The 14451-nt window shown below is 43.1% G+C and overlaps 1 protein-coding gene across 2 annotated transcripts in view; it reads left to right on the top strand.

Annotated features, from left to right (window-relative positions):
• Positions 1–14451, top strand: part of LOC136423757 (retinol dehydrogenase 10-B-like) — a 33047-nt gene that overhangs the window by 903 nt on the left and 17693 nt on the right. Inside the window, exons 2-3 of one of the 2 annotated variants that reach the window (XM_066412037.1) lie at positions 7972–8149; positions 12906–13050. In XM_066412037.1, coding sequence (XP_066268134.1) covers positions 7972–8149; positions 12906–13050 — 323 coding nt within the window. The remainder of the gene's footprint in view (positions 1–7971; positions 8150–12905; positions 13051–14451) is intronic. The other variant, XM_066412038.1, reaches the window with a different exon arrangement.

The following is a 14451-nucleotide window of genomic DNA, read 5'->3' as shown; positions in this document are numbered from 1 at the left end:
ACTGTGTATAATTTGGCTGAAGATACGCGGCGGTGCTGGACAGTCTGTAGTTTCAGGAGTAGAAGCTCTCACAATTGTAACAGTGGGGATCAACCTCCACTAACTGACCAGTCTAACGGGTCCGGACCTTTTAGCCTAGTGATTAGCGTGTTGAATTCCCAAGCCGTGCGGATTGGGATCGGCGTGAGTTCGAATCCCGGGAGCGGCATTCTCGCCCCTTTGGGTTTTTACCGTGGTTCCCACTCCGGCCCTGTGAGTACCCATCAGATCAGGGTAAGGGGTAGCCTGGAATCCATACCCTCGGTGCCTCCCCGATATCTCTACGGCACTGTGAGTGACCCTCACCCGCCCAGACAGCTTAGCCCGCCCGGGGTGTTGTTTACGGCCTTGGATTAATTAGTTCGGCACCGACGGTATGGCTGGACGCTGTACTAATTCCTCTCGATTTATGGCCCTGGAAGCCCCGGGTGTTCCGCGGCCTGACAGCGCGATTGGACATGGGCGCTGCCCACAGCGGCGAATCAGGATCTGTTTGTGTAGGATAATTGGCTAGCGGAACATGTCAGTTGATTAAACCTCCTTGGTTGCATCATGTACTCAGTAGCAATGTGCTCTTTTGTGTTCACCAGGGATCAATCTATACCTTGTTTAGAAGCACAAGTAAATACCAAAGGTTGTTGTTCCCAATTCTCCAATCCATACAAACTGAAATATCGTGATAATCAAGATCTTGCTCGGCCGCCCGAAAATCTCACGGGTATTGTTGTTCTGATAGCGACATGTTGACGATGACTGTAAACAGCTGTCCTTTCACGCTAATTTCCAGAGTGACAGCCATGAGATCAGAGGGGCATTGGGGACCCAGTATAGCTCAGATTTTAAGCTAGTTTAGCAACAAGAGAGCCTTAGAAACAATGTTTTCTGCAGCCTTGTGGTGCGCGCGTGCGTCGCTCATCTTAGATGGCGGCCATGTTAGATATGGTAATGAGCAGAGGGACCGAACAGCTGAAAACGCGCGCCAACCTGGCGCGCCAATCAGAGCTCAGTGGAATAATTAGATCAGTCTGCTCTGTTCCCATTGGGCGCATCAATCTCATGCGCCTTGAATCAGGCCCGTATTGACACCCTGCCAGTCTCTAGGGGCGGCGGAAAAGTAGGGAGGCAGCGGAAGTGGGGTGTAGCGGAAGTAGGATGGCAGCCAGAGGTAGAAAGGCCATCAGAAACTGACTGGCCCGGTAAAACACCACTAAGCCGACCCTAGAGACTGGGACCAGGCTAGGTAAGGGGAAAACCCTGTATAGGTACCCGTACCCGTATAGGTACCCGTATAGCGTATAAGTATACCAGTATACCCCATTTGGGGCCCCAACAAGCCAGGAAACAAGCTATGACGGCCGCCATATGGGGCACCCAGAACGGCTGTTTTTTACGGTCTCCACATTGATATAAGACACAAACAGTTGACTATACTCGGCCAGAAAATAGCTGAACAATCATATTTTACGATCTTTTGATTTCTATTAAGAACAGAGTTTTGGAAAATACGGAATTTGCGAACTTACGACCAGCGACTGTCAGAACGTGCGAGCACCGATCTCGGAGGCCTTTCAACTAAACCCGTTCTGAAAAGAAATAGAAAAAACACCCAAACTATCAACCTGCCGTCATGTTTCCTGGCTTGTTGGGGCCCTAAATGGGGTATACTCGTATACAGGGTTTTCCCCCTACCCATCAGATCACACAGGGAATGTCATACTCGGAGACTCGGGACGAGTCTGAAAAGAAAAGGGGGAGTATAGTTTAACAGTGGGGATCAACCTCTACTAATACTGGTATTGCAGAATGTTATATTTCCCTTATGGTACATGCTAACGTAACATGACCTATTTACGTGCAGAACCTATTTACGTCCGGTTTGGCTCATGTCCACATGTCGCCGTGTATTATGCCAAAGCCTGTTCTCATGAGCAATAAAGAACGCCATAAGTATGATCCTTAGCCATCGCTCTCTATTATACAAAACAATGAAAAAGGTTTCCGTCCAGCGACATAACAGAATAAACCCCTGAACTAGTAACAACAAGTTGCACGGAAGTGTCACGCATAACGTTTTTCATATGTAATTCGACACCGCGTACTTCATCATGTTTCTTTTAACTTGTACTATAGCTAGTATCTTTTAAAAGTAGCTGACGTTAAACCTTTCTTTGATATTCAGACTATCCATGGTGATTCGAGGTTTGAAACTCTTAGTCTTACCAGTTTTAGGCTTAGGTTCGATACAACCTAGCGACCCCCCGCACCGGACAATAATTTTTGCACGGCAAAACATAATGGCCATGCGTTTACCACGTGAACGCCACGTGCCACGCATGTCGGGGAAATTCACAGATAAACATTGTTTTCTTCCATCGCGTCAAGCAAGTGGCGGGACAGACATAGTGATTTTACTATCATTTATCTGTAGACTACTTTGGACAGTTACTGTGCATTTTTTTTCTGGTCTATGTTCTTCAAGCACAGCGCTAGAAGGGAATTTAAGGCTGACATGGACGATAATGGGTTACGCTAGCACAATTTTACATCATGTACCTCGGTATAAATACATGTTCACACGGCGTTGAATAGGCGGAGAAAAACTTCCAGACCATGCATTTTCTTTTTAGAAGAGCTGATATTTTTGACCATGGGTTTAAAATTTGGCTCTGTCCGCGCGGTTTTAAGATAGATAACGTTTTGAATAAATCGGACGTTAATTGGTTATGTTACGTTACTGTATGGATGTCATATTTGAGGTGTTGGTACCTTTAAGAAAAGTGAATACACCTGGATGTAAATTATGTTAATGATGACCTATTTTGCATAATTTATGCAGAAACTTGTATTTCCCTTACAGTAAATGCTACGGATGTCATATTTGAGGTGTTGGTGCCTTTAGGAAAGATGAATACACCTGGATATAAGCCATGCAAATGAGGTCCTTATTTGAATAATTTATGCAGAAACTTGGAGTATTGTCCAGTATCAGGGTGAGGTGGCAGAAGTTAGGGTGGCAGTAGTTGGCAGAAGTTGGCAGAAGTTACGATGATTACCGAGTAGTTTTGAGGCTTCCTTGAGTCAGATGTGACGTCATCCTAACTTCTGCCACTAGCCTGGGTAGGGTGGCAGAAGTTAGGGTGGCAGAAGTTAGCAGAAGTTAGGTGACGTCATCTTAACTTCTGCCACTAGCCTGGGTAGGGTGGCAGAAGTTAGGGTGGCAGAAATTAGCAGAAGTAAGGTGACTTAGCAGAAGTTAGGTGACGTCATCTTAACTTCTGCCACTAGCCTGGGTAGGGTGGCAGAAGTTAGGGTGGCAGAAATTAGCAGAAGTAAGGTGACGTCATCTTAACTTCTGCCACTAGCCTGGGTAGGGTGGCAGAAGTTAGGGTGGCAGAAGTTAGCAGAAGTTAGGTGACGTCATCCTAACTTCTGCCACTAGCCAGGGTAGGGTGGCAGAAGTTAGGGTGGCAGAAATTAGCAGAAGTAAGGTGACGTCATCTTAACTTCTGCCACTAGCCTGGGTAGGGTGGCAGAAGTTAGGGTGGCAGAAGTTAGCAGAAGTTAGGTGACGTCATCCTAACTTCTGCCACTAGCCAGGGTAGGGTGGCAGGTGGCAGAAGTTTGCAGAAGTTAGGAAACGTCACCCACTGTTCAAAAATGTAAAGCAGTTTTGTTGTAAACTTTGCTAACTTCATTAAAAAAATGACAGAATAGTTTCCTCTTCCATGCTTTTCCAATAGACGGAAAGTCTTTTCATGACCCACCTTCTCTCTTTTGTGATTAACAATATTCAAGTTATATATGTAGTTAAAGATATTCAAGACATATATTTTTAAAAGATTATCTAAAATAACCCCTGGCAAAAGTTAGGTTGACTAACTCCTGCCAACTTCTGCCACCCCTGGCCACTGGCAGAAGTTAGGATGACGTCACTCCTAAGTTCAGACAACATGGTATTTCTAACTTCTGCCAACTTCTGCCACCCCCAGCAACTGGCAGAAGTTAGGATGACGTCACTCCTAAGTTCAGACAACATGGTATTTCTAACTTCTGCCAACTTCTGCCACCCCCGGCCGCTGGCAGAAGTTAGGATGACGTCACTCCTAACTTCGGACAACATCGGATTTCTTCCGATGGCTGACGGAAAATCCCGAAGTTATATATGACGTAACCCGATTTCAACTTCTGCCACTTCACCCTGATACTGGACATGCATGAATTATCCGGCTGGTGCAACTATGCGAAATGCCCAGCTGGACCGCACCACCATGGCCATGGGCGAGAGAGTGTATTGTTAGTCAGAAACACTAGCACAAAGAAAACAGACGAAATCATTCAGTTATCAAATTAAGAAATGACTACGAACCTGTTTTGATTTTGCATTGTTTCATTTTTCCATGCAATCTACCGCATTACAACACACACAATGTTACAGGGGAGGCATTCTGAAACATTGTCATGCCACCCATGGGATAACAGTTTCTGTGTTAACGTTGGGTAACCTAAATTCGGGATTTTTCCGATAATGGTTGACTGAAATCAATCTAGCAGAACAATAACCCATCCTTTTTTTCTATCATTCTGTCAGTATCATGTACTATCTTTGCACTAATCATATATATGGTAGATTTTGTCTCTAGTCGTGCTGACACCATAATATTTCAACTTGAAACTACCGTGCGCCGCACGCACAATTACGGTGCTGTCGGACAGGGGGGCACATTAATTCGGGAGAGAAGATTCGTCTTGAATATCTTACCGCTAATCACATTTTATACAGCAGCTATTCGTTCCATCCTTGGCTTGAGGAGAGTGCTATGGATATAGACGTGTCCAAGTAAAAAAAATACACGAAAAAACGGCCGTACCGCACACATCAGGCCAGTTCGGGAACAAGCCGTGTGTTGAGTCGGTAGAACTTCACTCAAAGTCGGCCCATCGTCATCATCGGGCAACGTGTAACGTTACATTATTCATGGCAAGTTAGCTGGATGCCGTAGCAATGGTAATACTACTATGTCCATGTGTTCCTTGTTGTGTTAGGAGCAAACTTTGAGGAAAATATCTTCCTCAGTCCACTATCACACGCAGCATTTAGACAAAAAAGTGTTCCTCACAAACCTTTGTCGTCTGCTTGACAACAGGATTCTGGTTAACAATATGGCGGCGGGAAAATACACGTGCCGTAGGTTGTAGCAACAGAGAGGAGTTTTGATGATTAATCACACTTAGAATCCAGTTGTAGGTTAGCAAAAGAGATTGTAATAAGTTGTCTTGTAAATAATTGTGTTTAGCAGGAAGCGGATGTGACATTTTTCTTATAAACCAGCCGACAACCATGTTGTGTACTTCTCCCACGAAGCCCTCAGACTGTTCCAATAAGGGACGGAGAGTTTTTGACCTCGTCGCCTTATAATCCATGCTTATCGAAGCTTTTCAGATAGTGTTCTGAATACGTAAGTCTGTCAGGTTTGCATTTCTAGCGGTATTACTTATGTTGCATCTAGCACATATCCCTAAATACCCCGTTTTCGAAAAATCCCGACTTTAAGTACCCCACGAATTTAGATTACCCAACGTTACATTACGTAGAGTGCAGTTGTCGATTTAAGTAAATCATGTACCGCCATGAAACTAGGAATTGAAACTAAAACTTGGTTACTGATTACGGGTGACCCGACCGCGACCTTCCATACGATTCCTATCAACGTAACTGCCAATGTAGACCGCCTTGTTTCGTTACTCAAAACAATTCTAAACATATTGGTGGTATTGCGCCTTTACACCGGCAGGTATTGGCTCATTTGTACCGCGTTTGCCGATTTTAGCGCACCTTTTCAGTTAAATTGTAGAGGATTTTTGAAAAAAATTGGTGCAGTTATCCGGCATTGGTGACCATGCGCGGTGCAGATATGCGGAGTCACTAACAATGCAGTGAATGGGAACCAGTTTTGGATATTGGGATTCGGTGCAATTAAATGGAAGGTGCTTTATCCGAGGTGCAATTAAGTGGCTTCGTCTGTACTATATTTATAGGACTCACATACATATGTACATGTAATATATTTACTCTCACCTCAAAATCCACCCGATACTTTCTTATTTTAGACGGTACGTTTTATCTTTTTTTTTTAAATGGGGGCTTTGCTAACCAGGGATCCCTCTTAAATCAAAAGTTAAGTTTTTTTCTGCCCATATTTCCCCAGTATTTTTGCTCGTAATTTGCTATTTTTCGGCCTAGCAGTGTTGAATTTCCCGTCGCTTTGATGGCCTTCGTGAAATCCTGGCGGCACTCGTAACATATCGGTCGATCTGCCTATGACGTAACAAAGTTAACGTTGTTATTGGGGGGAAATAAGACGCCACACTGACATTCTAAAATACAATTTTCATGTAAATAACTTTGACAGTCTCTGTGTCGAGTAGTAGAGTGCACACGATGACCACTATCGGCAGCATGGCAGAGGAATAATAATACATTTGTAACAATAAATAAATTGGTTCACAGAAGACATGTTACACCTAAAAATAACTATCATAACTTTACTTCCCTTGTGATATGTGTTTTGAGGCAGCAAAATCTCTAAAACGGCAGAAATTTGAAATGTGATCGGTAAATTCTTAGTATTTGCGGCCTGAGACGCTGTGCTACTTTTACAATCGGGCTCTGTTCAGTATTGTGGGCTCAACTGCGGGAACTCGAAATCTGCGTGCTCACATGTAAATGTATGTCATTTGCATAATCAGAATAGTTCATGGAGATATGAGGTCTTCAAACTCTCTTCTAAGTGCAACAAAAAAAAAAAACTCTCATCTAAGTGTAGTTGGTTCTTTAATGTGCTCAAGGTGTGGGTCTCCTCAAATGCAGGACCTCCAGCTTTACCTCGGATCTGACAGGACGTCCCTAACTGAAGCTGGGTACTCCTTTTCTGTGTGTCGAGTGAGCAATAGCTGCCAAGGGCCTTTCCCAAGGGCACAACACTGGGGCCAGCCAGGGATTCTAACCCAGAACCCTAACCACAAACCCACCTTGCCTTGATGAAGTTTTATGACTGATTCATACCAAGATTAACAAATCACCAATTGATTTTATTGTTTACTGTTGAGGGAGTTGTCAATCAGGATTATGACCCCGTTCACACTCATTTTTTTCAATCGCGATTGAAGTATAATCGCGATTGTTCGATCCGATCGTGATTGAACGCAAAGAAACTTTTGCGTTCACACTGCTTTTCGCCAAGTGGATTAAAGTACGCCGTGATCCGACCGCGATTGAAGCACGAGGTCAAAGGTTCGGCGTCGCTTGCTACAAAATGGCGGGAGTCCCCCAACTCTTGATGATTTTGTATCTCTGGAGAATGTTCTGTAGCCGTGGAAGGGAACGCAATCGGCGGGCTATGATCGCGAGAAGGCGTGAACGACGAAGGCTTTTGTATATTGGCCTCGCTGTAGTACGGGTAATGAACGCGACAAGTGCTGTAGACAGGACAATCTGGGAGCGTGAATGAAGCGACGATTGGTGGGAAAACATTGTACTTGGTACATTACTTATGTGATAAGTTGCGACCCTAGCCTTGAACCGGCCGAAATCCCCGCGGATCGCGATGGAATGAATCGTAGTTGCGTTCACACTCAAAATTTGATAGGATAGGATTGGATCCGATCGCGATTAATCCAATCAAACTACCTCCGGAGGTAGTTACAATCCAATCGCGATTGGATCGTTTTGGATCGTTCCAATCGCGATTGGGAGCGTTCACACTGAAAAAATCAATCGCGATCGGATCGATTCAATCGCGATTATACTTCAATCGCGATTGAAAAAAATGAGTGTGAACGGGGTCAATGTGGCAACATGGATTTTGATTTGGCAGAGACGGACAAGTTACCAATATCTTTGACCTTCCTCTTTTGCATTTGTTTTAAAATTAGGGGCAGGCATGGGTATTGGACGTCTGTTTGCCTTGGAGTTTGCTAAGCTGGGCGCGACTGTTGTCCTTTGGGATGTGGACAAAGCTGCGAATGAGGAGACTGCCAGAATGGTGGAGGCTGCAGAAGGGAAGGCCAAGGCATATGTCTGTGATGTCAGCAACAAGAATGATGTATACAGGTCAGTGTTCAATCCACAAATCCACTAAAAGAATAAATAACATTATCATATAGCCAACTGGTCAATCAGAAGGCCTATTTCATATTGAATAGGGACTGTACGATATTCAGCGGGGGGGGGGGGTGTTGCGAGTCACCAGAGGGTCGGGTTAAAAAAAATTCCATTGCCCTTCCTCATGTATGCAAACTCTTGGTCACTGCGCTCCCGTTTGGAAGTGTCCTTCGCATCAGACTTTAGATAGTGTTTCACTAGCAAAGCAGATCTCTCTCTTATTCAGCAATAGCTATGCAAAAAGGGATACTGAATGGCTCGGAACCAGTGTTTCCACCAGACTGACGGCCGAAAAATTATATTCGACTTCATATTTTCTATGCAGCAGAAACTGCATTAAGAAAGAGGCTTGGTTAAATTTTCATCAATATTTCCATGAAGGCCGCTAAAAATTGCTTTAAACGTTCCAAGAGGCGGTTTATTTTTGCAGCTTACGATGCAACCTGCAAACTCTCTAAGAAACTGCCGCCATATTGTTCACGTGAAATCTATATGCTTTCTTTAGATCAACCAATCAGAGCACAGGTTATCTGAGCTGAGCCAATCAGAGCTCAGAACATGCACAGGTTATCTGAGCTGAGCCAATCAGAGCTCAGAACATGCGGGCTTGTTGCATATTCATGAGTATTCAAGCCTCAAGATCAGGCCTCAAGATGGTGCCCGCGGCTTGGACTGAAATTACGGTGGTAGAAATACGTTTCGTTCTCAAGTTTATCTTTTAATATCCCGATAGAAATGGAACTGTTCGATGGCTGATCCTTCAATACAAATTCTTATGAGGTTTTTACGGCTTTCAATCGTGCTCTGTCCGCGTTCGCTTGACACGAACGGTTGATGTGCACCATGTAAAATAAATTGACAGAATGAAGCTTGTATAAACTTCAAAAGACAAGTTTTTAATGAGATCAACACTTCAAAAGACAAGTTTTTAATGAGATCAACATATGCGAAAGGTGCCGACATCTATTGTTTTCTTGCATAACAATACCAAACAAACAAAGGAAATGCTATCTTCTGACGCTGGGCGGTGTCCTTACGCCTGCAGCTTCAGTGGAAAACACAAATTGCCGGTACAATTTTTGGCGAATTTTTTTTTTTTATCAAACAAAAAAAATTGTCAAAAATCTATATTTCAAAATATTCGCGTAGGCACGCGTCATTCTTTAAGTATTACTATCATGTACATTCCTGCAAAGTTATATTGATGAACATCGAAGCATAAGCCAAGGAGAGCGTTTTTTCTATAAAAGGGACGTGGCCTTATAAATCTTGATTACTTAATCATTACATCATACTAATTTGCATAAATTATCACCTTGCTATAAGGTACTACCTAAAAAAATTAAGGTTTAGGAAGGTTTATAAAGCTTAAGAAAGGGTTTTTTCAAAAACATCCCAAAATTCCTCAGCCACCCTTAGACAATACCTTAACCCATCCTAAATTGATCCCGCTGTATGTCACATGCTATCCCATGGCACGTCCCGCAGTACTTGATGCATATTCCGAAGTCTGTTCTGTAATTTGCACACAAAGTATGTGTCAAATGATGATCACCTCTACACCTCATCCTGTTTTCTTAAGAGACCTGTGCAAGCCAAACAGTTATGACTGAGCCCAGCAGATTCCCCTTGGAATGACATTGACAGGATCTGTAATAGATTCCTGCCTGACCTGTTCCAAACATGTCTGTCAGTTGAGACACAAACATGGATCTGGACACAATTTCCCTGGCATACCAGGACAGCAAGGTCATTTGTTTTGCTGTCAAGAGATCAGCGACCCCTCATTCAAACATGCGTCCAAGCCTTCAGTACAAGACTAGTGAAGAAGAACATCTTGCAAACTTAAGGTTTTGGGAATGCTCTCAGGGAGTGAGCCTCGTGTAACGTAACCTTATCCATTATCGTCCAATTTATTCAAAACATCATTTATCTTAATTGTCCTGCTGGAGTTCTATACCAAAACACGTCCCCACTGCTGGGGTTCCCAGACTCCTTTCAAACAAGGGGTACTAGTTTGATAGTGCTTATTTTTAGGTACTTTGCTTTACAAGAACCCCATAAAGGTGTTTATCATATCATTGGAAAGCTAACAATGTGTACGCTCAAGAAATGTTGCACTCATCTACAATTCTGTCTGTGATAAGGGTTGATAGCAGCAATAAAACATACTTTTTTCATTAAACTATTATATTATACTTTCATATTCTACATTAAAAGTGTGTATTTATTGACTACAAACTATCTGAAGACTGCTGACAACATTGACCTTGCCCATGTGAGAGAAAAAATCAGGCAGGTACTGCTACAGGTGAGTTAATGATTGGACATTATCCTCGGTGCTGAAGAGACTGTTCAAAAGAATGTTTTATCTGTTGCTACTATCATAAGATATTGTATACTTATTTCTATGACTTCAAAAGAACTTGAACACAAGCTTCTTCTATGACAACACAACGCTTGCAACTTCTACACTCCTTAAAAATGTACAATAAATTCATGATAAAAGCTATCAGTGTAATTAGGTACACAAAAAGCAATAAAACATGCAATTTGGTGAAGCACCATTGAATTATCAGCACCATAGTAATTAAGTGAAATAGAAGTTCATAACAGCTATGCCTGTGGCAAGATTGCATCTAAAAATCACTATGACATGTCAAAAACTTTTAGTACAAACAAAAGATTGAATGACATCATAATTTATTACAGGGATTGCATAAATTAAACCTTCTCTGTGCCATTCAGTAAATTCCAGGTAAGGTAGAGTTCCAGCTGTCACTGAATCGTCAGGTATTTGGCACATTCTGGCCCTCAACCACTACCATAAAGGTGACCAAGGTCAATTTCGCGGCTTTACGGCAAGTCCCAAGTCGTCTCCAAAGATTTACCATGAAATTGGGAACGCGTCTATGCGGCGATCAGCTTCCTGATGTTTTGAAGCATTTCTTCCAAAAATTCCCCGACCAATGTAGGATGTTCTGCCTCAGAATAGGTGAAGAAAGACCCTTTATACACTTGTGACCGAGCAAACTTCGATATTATAGCGTTTAGCTAAGAATTTCCCACCAAAAACGACCAAACAAAGAAGACAAATGTCCAGCAGATGACAGGGGTGGCCATCGTGAATAAATTAGCCTCGCAAGGACTTCTGGGATGATGTAATCGGATTGCATAACCCCGAGGTTGACCCCTGACCCCCAAATTAGAAGACATAATATGCAACCCGGAAGTGCCGTCCCCCGGTGCCACGCGCTCGTTCTGAAAATACCCCCAATCCGACATATGCCGGGGTTCGCGCAGAGATCGTGCTGGTGCGTCCCAACATATTCTTGAAGAACATAGACCAGCAAAAAATTTACATTAACTGTCCAAAGTATAGTCTACAGACAAATGATACCGGTAGTAAAGTTACTCTGTTTGTCCCGCTGCTGGCTTAACGCGGATTGAAGAAAATAATGTTGGGCTGCTGAGTCAATTTCAACCATACTGGGCGGCAAGTGAAGTTCATGTGATGGCCATAATGTTTTGATGCATGAAAATGTAGCGTTGATGAGGGGGTCGCTGGGTTGTATTTGAGTATCAAAAAAAAGGTTTAACATCAGCTACTTTTATAGATACTAGCGTGTAAGTTAGAAAAGTAAGTACGCAGTGTCAAATTACGTATAAAATACGCCATGCATGGCACTTCAGGGTAACTTGTTGTTACTGGTTCAGGAGTTGATTCTGCTATGTAGCTGGACGTAAACCTATTTCATTGTTTTGTATGAAGGAGAGTCATGACTAAGGACCACACTTCTGCCGTTTTTTATTGCTCATGAGAACGGGGTTTGGCAAAATACACCTCGACATGTGGACATTACCCAAAGTGGACCATAACTGGTAGCGCATGATGATTGGTAAGTTTACTTTATAGTATTGTGTGTGAATTTCAAGAATTCTGGGGATTGTATGTTTTGGAACGAGTCTGGGCTTGCATAGTTTTTCTTCTGAAGAAAATCTCTGAGCCTACCATCTGAAATTATAGCAGTGATGACACTACACCAAGTTTATTAAGGAATATCTGATATAAGACTCTGAGGGGGCCCCTACAAGAACCCTACCTGAACAAGGAAAACAAAAGGGCAATGTTGAATGGGTGCAAAAGGAGGAGGTCAATCCTGGCTTGACGGGTGGCTAGACTCCCGTTACGGCATGCCGACCCTTGCAAGCTCTTATAATGGGACCGGGTAAGCTGTCGCTCTCTCTCACTGGTTGCAAACCCCAAGGAATCCACCTGACCCAATCACAGCAGTGACGACGCTAGGTCAAGCGTTAGCCAAATTTATAGCTGATATAAGATGGCCGAGGTGTTGAAATGATGATTTTGAGCCGAGTTTGTATTTGTTCCTTATGGCTGATTTGTTTGATATGTTTTTAACAGTTCTTTCTACTGTCTCTCCTGGAATTTCATATGTCTCTTTTGTTTAAGTGAGGAAGGTGATGTAATTACCACTCAAAATTTCTCCAGTGCATCTTTCATTGTTTTGTCATCATGAAGCCAATGTCCATATGGACATAGACTGTCTTGCACTTTCGCGGTTTCAATTTTAGGTTCATTGATTTCGTGTTGGAAGAGAGTTGAGTGTTTAGTTTCTGATGCTGTCTTTTGTTCGTGGTTATGAGGCAAAAGTCATCTGCGAATGGCATGCTGTTTTCTTTGTAGGATAGCTGAGCAGGTGAAGACAGAGGTGGGGGATGTGTCCATCCTGGTGAACAATGCCGGTGTTGTCTGTGGGAAGACTCTGCTGGAGCTGCCTGATGAGGGAATCGAGAAAACCTTTGCTGTCAACACTCTGGCACACTTTTGGGTAAGACAATAATCAATTCTAGAAAGGCTCTCGATATCTGCAAGCAAATACAGCAAATTTTACTCCACCTCCCTCCCCAAGCAAAAATGTATATTTTGGTCTAGAATTGGTCTTAAAAAAACTCATTTTCAAGGCATATATAAAGAAATGAAGAAAAAACGCTTGAGGTTATTCGCCCACTCTACCCTTGTGCCAAATTGTAGGTCATTTGACGCTAAAATGATGGAGATGAATCGATTTGAAGAATTGACATGAGAAGAAGAAGGAGAAGAAGGACCAACAATTCGGAGACCTCATATTACCTGAAATATTTTGAGCCTTTGTAGGTTTATTGTCTCATTGATGATACAAATAAAGCTGTAATTATCATCTATTCTAAATGCATATATTGTATAATTATGTAAAAGTCCTCTCTTTTGGGAGAATACCGTGTTAACATTTTATCATAGATTATGCAAATGAGTTTCCATGTACATAATCTAAACATAGTGATGTACAACTTCAACAAACTTACATATGTCACAAGTATGTGATTCCCACCATTTGCCATGAAGGAATTATGGCATTTTTGCATTAATTAGTATCTAGGTTTTTCACCTGGCATGAATTCCATATGTCATATATTAAGCTCCTATCGTGGAAAACGCTGCAAGAGTTTTCTCATTAATCCTAATTTGCATTAACCTGCCTAGGCAACCACCTCTTCAACGCAACCACCTGGCCATGGAGACCGTTTTTTCCCAGTCCCGAAAATTTTCCCCATAGGCACACAGTCAAGCATTAAGCGGCCTGCCCAAGGCGATCACCTGTCCAACGCGACCGCCACGAATTGAGACCGCACAGAGGCCCATCCCTGCCCATGATGACCGTTTTCTAATGTGTGATGACATCGCATTTTGCTGTCTATGACGGAAATGTTTTTAAGACCTTGACGGACATCGATTTGTCAATAAAGTGTTTTAATGAAACGTTCACACCAGTGTTCTCGGAAATTTTTACCCGTTATGAATGTTGTTTGAGCCCCAAAGGCGGGACAATGCTCCCCCGGAAAATATTGAAATCTTAACCCTCTGAAACACTATCTCTGCTTCTGCATTTTGAGGGACAAGTATTCCTGGTAGACTCACTCACTCACTCATCCTCTTGCACGTGGTGCGTAGAGCCAACTAGCTTCACAAGGCTTCGCCATCTGCATCTGTTCTCTGCCATCTGCTGTGCCTGGGGGAGTGTGATGTTGATGTTCTTCAGGTCATGTGCCACTACATCCAACCAGGAGGTGCGGGGGGGGCCCCGTGGCCGCCGCCAGCCTGCCAGTTTGGGGGTTAAAGTCCAGCATGGCTCAGGTGGGGTGCTCTGGTGGGAGACAAAGGACATGTCCGTACCAGCGGACCCCTCTCATCG

The sequence above is a fragment of the Branchiostoma lanceolatum genome, chromosome 18, assembly GCF_035083965.1.
Source record: "Branchiostoma lanceolatum isolate klBraLanc5 chromosome 18, klBraLanc5.hap2, whole genome shotgun sequence".
NCBI classification, from domain to species: Eukaryota; Metazoa; Chordata; class Leptocardii; order Amphioxiformes; family Branchiostomatidae; genus Branchiostoma; species Branchiostoma lanceolatum.
The sequence above is the reverse complement of the archived record's forward strand: the minus strand, read 5'-3'. Positions and strand labels throughout refer to the sequence as shown.